This window comes from Neodiprion virginianus, chromosome 6 (genome assembly GCF_021901495.1).
Source record: "Neodiprion virginianus isolate iyNeoVirg1 chromosome 6, iyNeoVirg1.1, whole genome shotgun sequence".
Lineage (NCBI taxonomy): Eukaryota > Metazoa > Arthropoda > Insecta > Hymenoptera > Diprionidae > Neodiprion > Neodiprion virginianus.
Genome location: NC_060882.1, coordinates 24,628,377 through 24,641,674, shown reverse-complemented (window position 1 = coordinate 24,641,674; position 13,298 = coordinate 24,628,377). Strand labels below are relative to the sequence as shown.

At 42.5% G+C, this 13,298-nt stretch overlaps 1 protein-coding gene across 1 annotated transcript in view; it reads right to left on the bottom strand.

Moving 5' to 3' along the window:
* Nucleotides 1-13,298, bottom strand: part of LOC124306873 (uncharacterized) — a 77,151-nt gene that overhangs the window by 46,143 nt on the left and 17,710 nt on the right. The window contains exons 3-8 of the mRNA XM_046767978.1: nt 10,147-10,303; nt 8,458-8,702; nt 6,332-6,480; nt 4,455-4,750; nt 3,466-3,555; nt 2,647-2,780 (exon numbers count right to left, since the gene is read on the bottom strand). Coding sequence (XP_046623934.1) covers nt 2,647-2,780; nt 3,466-3,555; nt 4,455-4,750; nt 6,332-6,480; nt 8,458-8,702; nt 10,147-10,303 — 1,071 coding nt within the window. The remainder of the gene's footprint in view (nt 1-2,646; nt 2,781-3,465; nt 3,556-4,454; nt 4,751-6,331; nt 6,481-8,457; nt 8,703-10,146; nt 10,304-13,298) is intronic.

The window sequence follows — 13,298 nt, the reverse complement described above, 5'->3', positions numbered from 1 at the left end:
CCAAATCGCAAAGTAAACATTTTCATTGTGAGAAATAAATATTTCTCTGCGTCTCACACGTTTAGCTAGAATCGATAATATCCTCCTACATCTATAATATACAAGTATTACATGATAATATGCTGCAAATGTATCATATATAATATATAAGTAATAACAAATATATGCCACAGTTAGGATCCGCCACAAGAAGATCTTTCAAAAGCATAAAGAGATAAGAGTAATAACAATAACAAAAATAATAACAATAACATCATCAACAGGGGTATATAGTGCATTTTTTACGTGCGGTAAAACGATGCCGTAAATTACGGTGCTTAGGTTCTTTGAACTGGCGAGCGCATCGCCGGGTATCAGGGAATAACGATCTACCAAGAACCGGGTCCGAAGCCAACCTGTTAAAATCGGGAGAAAATAAAAATGACGGAAAAAATAAAAGTCGAAGGACGAAAGGTGTCGTGAAACAAAAAGCTCGGAGTTGCCGGAGCGTGAGGGAAGTTAAGTTCTTGGAACGTTAGTCGACGTATATGTCGGTGCAGAGGTCTCGAGCAGGACAAGCAGGCAGCGAAGCCAAGGGGACAGATAGGATGTGAAAAACGAAATACGATATCCTTGGTTCCTGTATTTTTCTCGTAAGATTTTTCTCCTTCTTCGATAGTTCGCTACAAGCGTGGTGTGGGTGTATAATACAAAGAATCGGTACAGAAGGATAACGTCCGGCAGACGAAGTGATTCGGCATTTATTTTTCTGTTCTCTTGTTTCTTAGTTCTTTGTTTTCCTCGTCTCTCTTCTACCCCGTCCTCACCGCCGCCCCCGACTAGGTCCGATACCCGCCCATTTTCATTGTCATGTTCGTTTTTTGCTTTCATGAATTTTTCGGGACGGGAGAATCCCCGACGCTTGCAACTCAACAATGAAGGTCCCCGAGCCAATATCCTGCATTCGACTCTTCGCCGCCTCCGCCGCCCCAATTCTGTTCGCGACGCGACGTTGACAATAGCCAACGAAGCCATGGCTCATGACGTACAAAAGTAAATTCACCACTAACGTGAAAAATAAGCCCATAACAGGACCGATTTATGATCACCGGAATTTTCTTGAAAGAAAAATCATTTCGTATGACACGTTCATTTGCGTTGTGTACGTCGTTACAGATCGACCGACGCCTCTTACGAAAACTAACACGTTTTGATTTTCACCACGAAAACTGGCATCTTGTATTGCTGGGTATGAAAATCGAAAAATACTAACGTACTCATCTCCACTACTATACAATAGCTGCATCTTATAGAAAGAATACGGCATAATTCAGTCAGGGACTACTTGATGTAAATATAGTAGGACCAATCGATATTTATACTGACAAAAAATCCGAAAGAAATTTAAAACGTCTGTAAAGAACCTTTAAAACGAACATTCATTTTTCTAAGATCTGCATCGACAACACAATTTTGTTGAGTAGAAAAGAGACGCAGCGACTCTTCGCCAGGCTGAACCTCGTTTTATTTTTTATCCACTACTTTCTTCTTCATTTCTTTTCACTTGATCGACATTTGCTAGACCGTGCAGATCTTTATTTGTTCACGCATGTGTATGTGTGTGTGTATATATATATGTATATAGCGTATATATGTACGTATATAAGTATTTTGGGGTTGTTTATTCCGAAACGTTGTATGTACATATACCGAAATGGACTGAAGACGCCAGTGCAGTGGTGCGTAAATAAATGGTGAGAGTTTCAGCCTGCCCGCGTACCTTTCTCTCTTTCTTTCTTTCTTTCTTCCTTTCTTTTTTTCTTTCTTATCCGCATGTAGCGTATCGATCAACGTTTTTTGTCCAGAATAAATATTTTCCCAAATGTGTCTTGCCACTGCGAAATCACGAGGTTCCTCTTTCCACACGTCGGAACGATTACAGAATCAACCCAGAATAATATGTCAAATATATGTATACCCTGTATAATTAATATCTAGCAAACGCGTTCGTCTGGCGATTAAAATAATAACCGGCCTGCTCTGAAGAAGCAAATGGTTCCGCGCCTTCCAATATCCTCTATTATTTCCATAAGGGTATCCTAATTTACTCTGAGAATAAAAACCCTACGGGTTAATGGGACAATCTATAACCAGCGAAATTAGCATAGCATTGGCAATGCTGACTCTTGAATGCACGAAAGGGAACCAAGGAAACGAGTCTTTCACGATAGTCACAAAAAACTTGACTATTCGTGGTGAGATCGTGAAAATAACGATCGTTTGTTTTCTCGACCGACGGTCAAGAAGATGCAAGCACTTTTAATCACGAGATCGAATTGTTGGTCCTCGTAACGCGACAGATTTGGAAGGGTCGAATGAAAAGAAAAAACTTTTCCCCGATTCCCGAACCCGAAAACTTGTTTCTCGTGCCACGTGTAGGTACAGTATTGGTATAATAATCAAAATGATACGGCTCGCCAAAAGCAATTCGGGGAGGCGTTATGGGAACGCGATTGAACGGACGGCTATCCCGGAGACCGAGAGGAAGGAAGGCGGACATGGAGTACCTAGAGGGGAATATGTGGCTGCGCATAAGAAGCCACTTTCTCCGGTAAGAGTAACACTTGAAAGGAGAGAAAATAAGAGGTAAAGTGTCGGTATACAGACCTTGGAAAGGGCAGGCGAAGAAACGGGAACCGCGTATCCAAACTTGGCGATACCCGGGACGGGTTTCGCCTGGGAAATCGAACGCTGACCGCCGTATTCGATGCCACCCCATCCGCCCAAGTTTACGGCAAGCTCTACGGAAAAGTAAAATACGCATCGCCTGGGTGAATTTCGTACCTGATTACCGACTCAACTCTGGTCTTTTTCTTATTGTTAGTGTTTATTGTCGCGGACAAAACACGCGACTCGAATTTATCTGTGTAATTCGGCTTAACTCCTGCGTATTACGTCTGTCGGAACAATATTGCATTCACCAGTCTAAGGTATGATCCAACCGTACAGTAAAGCAGCGAGTTTTTCGCAGACTTTAATATGCGGCCGAATTGGTTTACTCTGCACTTTGCCGACGATAATCCGGTCCTCTGAATTCTACCGCGCGTTTATTAATACCGAAGGTATACTTGACCGGGTACTACAAGAGAGCTAATGAACGATTATACAGTAACTGGTGAATTATACCCTCCAACTGGTTAAAGCGTTGAATAAATCGATTTCTCGCACGTTATCTTTTATTCCGGATCTCGACACGCCCGCACTGTTCAAATATATACATATAGTATAGAGAGGTTTGAATTAGGTATTAACGAAACAAAGCGGACAGTGTAGGTGTACGCCCATTTTTCACTGGAGGCATATAATATCCGGTATCAAAGCCATTGCTAAGTGACATCCTGTGGCCTTGTTCAGACCCTCCCGACAAGCATCTACCGCTATGCAAATATCCGCTAATATATGATATTTTCTTGTAATAATTCATACCTTGCGGGGCGGATCCGTAGCCCTGACCTAAGCCTTGGCCTATGTCAATGAGCTGTGGCGACTGCCGGACGATTAGGGGCACGTTACCGGCTGCGAAAAAAGAGATCAGATATATTGGACAGAGAATGAGGCACAAGAGCATTCGTTACAAGTGTTTAGGCTCTCCACAAAAAGTCCTCGATTCGTCCAATGGGTGTAATGGAAAAATGGACTCCTTGCGGTCGATAAAGACGGAAGTGTTTCGGTTACTCTCCGTCAGTGAACGTAAACACAAGATACATAAAATATAACGTCGTGATTTTACGTCATATAAATATACGGGATGAGTCTCAGATGGATGGAAAAGCACGAATGTAAATCCGAAAACACGTAGTGAGACGAGAATTTTCTCTTGCACCGGAACAATGCTGAACGTATATACATTTCGCGTTGGGCCGATGTGTAATGATCGTGGCACCCCGGTCGCTTTGTATGTACATACATATATAGACGATGTCTATACGCGTGTTCGTAAATGTGTATTTAATGGCTAAAATGATTTATTGTTATACACGCTGTTTTCAGCAAGAATTTCAGAATAATAATACACTTCGATAAGCGTCGTTCTTTCTTTTCCATTTCCCTCTATTCTTTCTTGTTTTATTCTTATCTTTGAATTTTTTCCTTCCCCCGCAGTGGCTTTAATTCGAACCTAACGGCCGAAGATATACTTTCGTCGAATCGTACTTTGAGATATGTAAATGTATATTGTGTATATACGTATATTTATACCTATACAATATCAATTTTCCATTATTCGGGGTGAATTGATATTGTGCATCCCGTGAAAATGTGAAAACTAAATTTTCATCCAGGTAACAACGAATCGAGAAACTGTGCAAACCATAAAACATTCCTTATATCCTGCAGTCTTTTAACGAGATAAAACTCGCGCCACGCACCGCATATATCTTTCGACGCTTCGGCGATTATTAAGTTAGCCACAATACCTGGGACGTTTTGACCCGGATACGAAGCATAGTTGAGAACTTCCGGCTGGTGGGAATAAGCGTAGGTTTTCTGAAATCCCGCCGTCAATGGGCTTGCGTAAGTCACGGTTTGACTCGCCGGTACGTAGCTGTCGATCCCAGCCAACGTTGATGCTGGAGGAACGTAATTCAGTACCGTCTGGAGTCGTGCTGCAGGCTGCAGGGAAATCACCTTTGAAGGAAACTCAGCCCCGCTGGGGAATCTCAAGCTTGAAGCCGTCGTCTTGGACGATGAATCCTCGGTCGGTGTAACCAGACTGAAATCAATATGTCGTCATATACATCTTTATGCATATATGCATACATATATATTACGTAGATGGACAGATAGATAGATAGATAGATATATAGCCAAGGAATAGACCGACTGGGTGAGTCACTTTTACTCTCATCTTGTCAACTGAAACTTGTACTGTGTATGTATATATATATATACCTGCATGAAAATGATCGATTTTTTGCTAATGAACAGATATTTGGTATTCGAGTACATTATCGTATGTAAATTCGTGCATTTTTCCTACACACGTGCTTATACCGTGAGTTACATTTCATGTCCAGGTTGAGCACCGTATCCCGTCACCCCATTACCGTGATGAATAATTTAATTTGATGACAGTCGAACTCTTAATTGCCTCATTATGGCCTTAGTTGATAGTCCGATTTCAATTTTTCATGATTTTCCACATTTCATAATATTAAAGTTGAAGTTATTTTAACAAAAAAATTTCGACGTTTCTGATGGTTACGGCGGGATACGGTGCTCAACCTAAATATGAGCTGTAACTCCAGTTGCCTGCCTCAGGCGCACAAATCGTTTCGCTGTTAGAAGAACTTACGGTGTAACAAGTAAATATATATATATGAATATACAGGACAAATTGTACCGCGAATCAAACGTTGAGTAAAATTCGAGCAGGTTTGATTTTCGTTTTTCTACTTTCTCATGTTACCAACAGCAAACAAACACGATTTAAATATTTACGTATCATTAGGTTCGTCATATTCTACGTACGCTGTTACTTCCCTTACCAGCTTGCATATGAAGAAAAGTCCCGATGCAAATAAACATTACGATCGATGTCGGAGAAGAGCTTTTTGGAATTATTTTCATTCAAATAGTTTGCATCTGGTCTTTGTACTCTTGTCGGTATAAACGAAACACGAGCGATTCTAAATAGAGTTACGTTCAAAGCAATTAGACCATTTAATTGCCGTACGAGCTTTAACGGGGGATAGTTTTTGTGACGTTTGGTCCGTGCGGGTTTTATACAGTACGTGTGTAAGTAAAGGGTACACATAACTTGTAGGCATATATATATAGCCGGACGGTTTCAATTTTCCTCGTTTACCCTTGTTAACCCCTCAAAGCAAATCTGAAGTTCTCGCAAAATGCTGTTCACGTAGCAGAATCAAAAAAAAAAAAATAAAAAAAAAAAAGCAATTAAAATTCATCGCTGCAACTGCATCCGATACGACGCGTATATACATATATTGAATCAACACCGAAATCTACACAATGCACATCTATTACATATAAATATATTCAGCGCGGCATAAAGAATTATAATCATCAAAAAGAGTTTACAACTGTCATAAAAATAAGCGCCTGATACTCGGTCATATAATCCTAACAATATATATCGTTAGTTATTATCGTCATCGTCATTATCAAGCGTCGTACCTTATACACAATTTCTTCAAACTGTCTGAGAAATAATTCTCCGTCTAAAGAAACCGGGAAAAAAACTCACCGTCGTAAAATGTCTCTTATGTATATTTATAATTATATATATATATGTATTTATTTTTTTTTTTTTTTTTATACGTATACGCACTTTGGAGCATCGACCGATGACTGCGACCACCCCGAGGATTGAGATGAGATCCCCGCTGTGTCGTGTCCTAGTGCTAGGGTCAGCGCAGGCTTGTCCGTTGACACAGGAACCTCCGGCAGAGCCGGGATACCGGACATTTCACGAGGCACCTGCACGTACAAAGAGATATATATGTGTATATATATATATATATATATATATATATAGACACACACACACACGCACGCAAAAGCAGCGGACACCTATACCTATACTATACATTGAACTGTCAGTTGCGAAGCCGGTCGATGCCGAAGGCACGGGAATGAGAACGGTAACGGGAACGGGAACGGGAACGTCGGGCGTCGACTATCGTCCATCGCTTCTGGTCCTTGCACTATACGTATAAGGTACAGCGGCATGTTTGTCGGGAAGCCCGAAACGGAACCGTTTGATTCCTCGCAGGACCAATTATCCGAAGCGATGGATCACTCTGTGCACTCGGTCGTGAATGTAGGTATACCGTCTGTACATTATCTATACCCTTGCAAAGAGATTAACAAGAAGACGCCACAGTTGTACAGGATCACTTTCCTAACATCCCTGGCTGTGATCAATCAGAGTCGCTGAGTACTGTCTACCTTTCATCCTTTTTCTAAAACACATTTTTCACGTTTTCTCACGAAAGAACATTAGAGCGAAACGAATTTCTCACAATAGTTAAAATCCAGACGATTTTTTGTACTCGTTGAAAAGTATGGTAAAAAGGATAACGGCCTCCACGCGTTAGGTGCAAAAGAAGTTCTGTTTCGTTGGTCCGGTTTTTGTACGTAATGCTTGGCGATAATTCAATAACCGTGGCGGAAATCGAATTTCGTAAATTTCTTACCCCCGGAGGATACGCGTAAAATGAAATAAGATCAATGATTGTACTTTGTCCGGAAATTCGGAAAATTCACTTTGTTCCTCATGGCCATTTTACCCCGGTCACCCTCCCGCTGCGTCCGCGGTCATTGCTTCGAATTTTTTCCCTTCGAGATTCGCTCCAAGGAACGACACTGCCAAAGAGCAACATATTTCAAGAATTTTTTCTCCGCGATTCTGTCGTTACGAGCTAGTATGGGTATACGTATAGGTACATAGAAAACCCCCGTAACCGGAGGGTGAGAAGAAAAAAGAATTTGCTTCACAGGATCGATTTTATTCGTCCGGAAAACGAGGCGGCGAAATTAAGTAGGAATAAAAAAAACACCCCCCGTTTTTTTCCTTTCGCCGGGAATGAGATGGGCAGGAAAACTAGTTCAAAGAAAAGCATTTGATTTTAGTAGGCACGGGGGCCGAAAAGCGTGGGTAGATGGGCACGAATAAACTCGGATGTTGCTCCGAGATCTTGCGGGCAAAAATTGAGATCGCAGCATTTTTCGGTCGAGGTGGGATTTATTTAATTCCGCGCGGTAGTCGGATGCCCGTTATTGGGAGTTGACGGGTACAAACACTCGTCGGACGACGTCTGTACTGTACCACCGTAAGCAAATTCGTTTCCCGCAGAGAAATTCAGTCGGGATTCGATTTTCTCTGAGTGGACTTAGTTTCCTGCTCAATTACTTTGCCCAGGATCGCAGCCCGCGAAGCTGGGTTTCAATTCATCTTGCGAAATCACCTGCACCGCCTCCCGGCAGTTGGCATGTGTTTTCGATTCGCCGATGATGAAAACGCAGTCACAAGGCGTTCCAATTCCCACACCGTCGCGATATGAGATTGCGGCTTATCCGAGGCACGGCGGAACGATGAGACGGAAGAGAGATAGAAAAAAATAAATAAAACACACCAAACTTCCCGCAATCCACGTATGTACTTGAAAACTTTTGGGTAGGAGAAGACAAACGTAAAAACATGGCGAAACAAGTGGAATTGACGTTCAATTCGTCATCGCTTCCCCGCTCTCTTTCCCCGTTCAAGGCCCTAATATTCCCAAGGCGGCAATGACGTTCCCACCCCGTACAAACAGCCCCCGTAGGGTGAAATTCATTTCTCGACACGAGTACCGTGCACACCGTGAGACTTTCCATCGACACTCTGCCGACAGCTAACAGTTTTGCGGGGAGGTTTAAGAAAGTTTTTCGCTTCGTGGTTGGTTGGATGGATACCTTTAACGGGGACTCGGTGGAGCCGACGTTGACGTGCACAGGCTCAGGGGATCCCGTCGCGATGACTATGGAATACGGAGTTGTCAAAGTTCCCGTTGCTAACGGCTTCGGCTGATGGGAAGTCGTGGCCTCGGTAGTCGTCGTCGGTTTCAAAGCCGTCGTTTCGGGCGAAGGAGGCGAAAACGGCGAGTTTTCGGCATACGATGAGTACGAGAGACCGGGAGCTGCCTGTTTTCCGTTAAGGACTGAAATAGAAAAGAAGACTGTAATTTTCTTCGAGAATTCGACGTCATCGGACTTTCAACCTCTCGGATGGGCCGGGTGGAGAACCGAATAACAAAAGTTCGTTATTCTTGCCAATGGCAGGGAGGGGGGAAGGGCACATCGAAACAGAAAAGAAGTTTTCACCCAGACACGACATGGCTGGAGGGAGCGAATGATCCACGTCCCGCAAAACTCAAATAAAGACAGTTGTAACGACGGTATCGACTGGTTGTGAGCACCGCGGTATAGCATGAAAAGTTTCGTTAAATTTCTCCGGAGAAAATGGTTTTCGTATTTTCTTACGGACGGGGATACGTATGTAAGAATATACACATGGAAAAGTAACATAAAACTCTGACGAGCCACGGAGTGTTCCTTTTCTTATCTTTTTATTGTTAGTTCTACCGCTTCTGCATACACAGGCACAAGTAATATCGACCCCGGACGTAACATAAACTCAAGCCTCAATAATGGATATACAACTTTCAAATTTATATGCTTGGTTTTCAAATGTACGTTAATTGAAAATTCTATACCGTACGTTTAACTCCATTTTATTATGCTCAAGAGGTAATTATAAGGTGCTTTAACTCGCTCTTTAAACCCCAACATCTCGATTAATTATCGTTACGAAAATTAGAATTCGATTACGCCAGAATTTTTACCGGGCAAAAGGCACCCCGTTTCTGAACGTTAAATAAAAGAAGAAAATAAATTACGAATGAATCAACTTTTCGCTTCAATAATCGAGTTTGTTTATCGTTATCAAAAAGAAAAGAAGGCGAAAGAAATTGATTCAAGAAGCACCTTACCGGAATTGAATATTCGGTACAGTGCCTCTGATTCTCCACACGAAAAAGTGAGAAAAGATGGGAAAATTCCATTGGCGATTGGATCATCAACGAGGTTTTAATCAAACCTAAAAGAACAACGACGTCTGACACTCTGCAGAAGTATAAAACAAGGAAAGACGTCTTGACGATAAAAAGAATACCATCACTGACCAAGTCAGCCTGATCTTATACACATATAAACAAAGTCTAATTGTAAGAGGTTGAGAAAAATGTAACGCTCTCTCTCTCTCTCTCTCTTGAGACCGATGGTTTGTAAAAGTCAACAGGTACACAACTTGGCTCCGGGCCAAAATTGAAATCAGCACACCCTTACCGACAGACAAAAATTGATCTGATCAATTATGATGATTCACGTCAAAAGCTGCTTGAGCCTTAGAGACGATAATCCGCGAGACTTGCGAGATGTTCCATCCGTCGAAAATTTCGATACCCTCATTTTTCTGTGTCGGTTTTTTCTTTAATACCTTTCTGTCTCATCACCGTCGTCGTAAATCTGATGTATTTTTTACAATTCAATAGCGGAGTGTTTATTTAGGTTGTATATGTTGAATAAAAATTTGATAAAACTAACCACGAATAAACTCGTCAAATCCAGCAACACTGAGTGGTTCACCCTTGTTGTTGTAATGGACGATGTATGATTCCCTTAACTCATTCGTACCGCGGCGATATCTCAGGTTCTTCCCCTCGGTAAACCCGGTTGAAATCACCGCGAGTATAATTGCGGACTGAAATGAAAACACATGTACAAATACCTACACAAGGGTAGCATTGAGGAGTGGAGAGGCTCTCGAATCGAACGGGGATAAATGAGAAAGAACTTGGTGAAAGCCTCGAGGAATAAGAAGAAGCGCTACGACATAGAATGCGAGAAAATAAAAGTTGTAAGGCAAAACGACCGAGGAGGGGGAGAAATTTTCTATCTTTTGGCCGGATGTTACTGTTGTGAAAACCCACGCAACACTTACCGCGAACTTCATTTTCATACTCATCCTGCAAAGGTCCTTTCGTTAAGAGGACTCGTCCCAAAGTAACGAAGAACCTGGAGACGCTAATTCAAGTGTCAATTACTGTTCACTCTGATCGAAGAAAGAAAAGGGCGAGGTTTATATAGACGCCTGACATCCGGCAGGCATGTACCCGCCTGCCTGCCTACAATTTCCCTCTCTTTTTAGCGCAACTGCATCCCGACGCGACGCGACCGGACGAACGAATCAAAGCTTTCCGCAAACCGGAGGTCCGGATACGAAGTAAACGAGATGGAAACGCGAGCGTGCTTTTCTTTTCTTTCGTACCTCGGGGAGCGCGTTAATTTTACAAATACCCAAATCCCGTGAGTTCAGCTCAAACCACATGTACTTTGCCGTAATAACGGAATGTACAACCCTCGAAAAAAAAGGATTTAAAATGAATTAAAAATCAGTCGAAATCCCGTCTACGTCCGAAAATATATATTTGGAAGCGCAGAGGTTTGTCGAAACGGTGTATTTTTTTTTTTTTTCTTTATTCTTTGTACTTTATTTTTTGTCAGAGAGTAGTGAATTGATTTCGAAGGCTAGCCACGAACTAGAGGATCAAATATTTGCCCATTATCCGTGATATCGCTCGTGTGAACTACAGAGGGACCTAATTTTTTCTGCACGTTTTTTTTCATTTACGCATTATACCGTGTACGCCATTTGTACAATTCGAGTGACGTAGAGCACGGTACTGTAACACTGTCTGTGCATTTATTGCAAACAATGCCGCGCGGCTCGGTTACACGTACCTGCATGATTTATGGATAAAAGTTGAATGAATCGAATTGAATTGTATCCGCGATTGCCCCAATTGAGTTCAATTGTACGCGAAATCGATTAGGACTTTTTTTTGATATGTACCTGTCTATTTTTTCACGTCACGTGCACACTGTAAATTCTGTGTACAGTGTTTGACGAAAAGACAGAATATGCTGAAAGATTTATTGACTTTTGATATTGCTTTTCTGCAACTGCGGCGGTATAAGAAAAATTGAAAAAGAAAATTTGCAATTCGAGTAAAATAATAAACAAAGAGATGCTGGGGAAATTCTCTATATTTCGTCATATGAATACTTAAACAGTAGGAAATTTCAAAATCGAGTACATGTGAGGCGTTATAAGTGTGATTACCTCAAACAGGAACAAAGTGTATAATTATGCCCGACGAGTGTCAAAAAATTTGCCTCCCAAATCTCTGGACACTCGATGTACGTACAAGTTTGAGCTAAAAAATAAACCACGAGGCCAAGAGCTTGTACGTATATTGAAATTGGTGAAATTTGTTCGTAACGTATAATAATAATGTTTTAATGTCGGTACAAGGATAAAGATCAAATTTCATGATAAAGCACGAAGCGTGGGCACCGCCGAGAGGAATGAAAATCTGTCGGAATTTGTGTGTACTTATAATCTTTGACGTATTGTTTGAAATCTGAAGGGATATTTGTAGAGATTTTGAATCCTCTCTCAAAGTAATGACGCGCATACACCCACACTTGGGGTATGACGGTACATATACATCGATTCAGCACTCGGAAAATTTAACCCCTGCTTTTGTCAAGGCAAATTTACCGACACATGCTCATCGTGCCTCCACATACATCGTTATAAATCATGTAACACGTGTTTACTCGCAGGCACATGCGAACGCATATACGTCACATGACTAGCGATATCGGTGTACTCTTTCCTTGGGTGAGGGATACGTCGCGTTTCTACGGCGAAAGGCACAAATCTTTGCGCGATTCGCGTCGTGTAAAGTTTATCAAGCGTCGCAGCCGTACGCCAAAAATCCATCGGCAAAACTTTAGCTGAAACTTCCGGCGAGTCCAGCTACTACGGGAGTAGCTGAAGAAGCGGGGGTCGGGGGGAGGGAGGGGAAAAACCGGTGAAAGTGGGTAAGAACTGGATAAGGCGAGCGGTGAGAGCCAAAAACGACTTGGCTAACAGTCTGTCCGAATGTTAGAGCCAGCTCGAGATTATTCCCGACGGTTGAGCCCTTCAATTAGAATTTAACTAAGCCGGCGGAAGTTGAACCGACCCCTATACGTGAATCCGTGTGCCGAGTTGAAAACAGAAACTCGCGTCATCTCCTCGACTCATCCCGAACCCGCAACGCAGCCGCCACCCAATTCTAGCCACTCTATCCCGCATTTAAATATCAAAATACATGCAAATTTTCAGATACAGATGTATAGAGGTACGTCCGACAGGCGCGAGGTTCAACCGCCGGCGGCTTATGAGGGGGCTGATTTATCAGCAGTTAATTGAAGTTTCGGATTAGAAGGCCCCTCCGGTGTCTGCGCAGCCGTGTCAATATCTAATCTACGCACTCTCTTCGTTATACGCGTACGGATATTACGCGACACACCCGAGTGTACGAGGGGCACCTTTCCTGCCAACCACGCTTCCTCCTCGAGATAACATTTTTTCAGTGTCAAGTTCGCACCCTGACTCAAGTGCGGCCCTACGAAGGGTCATGCTCGGCTACGACACCCACGAACATCGAATTTTCAGCCTCACTACTCGCCCCGCTTCCGTCGGCTCGGTGTAACTTATCGAATGGTATTCCACCCTGGAATCGTTTTTCAACCCCGTGAATTCTCGCCGGACAAATCTCTGCATCGCATTTAATATTGGCAAGTTCGTGTTGAGGTATCTACAAGATTGGCAGGTGAAGGCGGCTGGATTATACCTCGCCTAG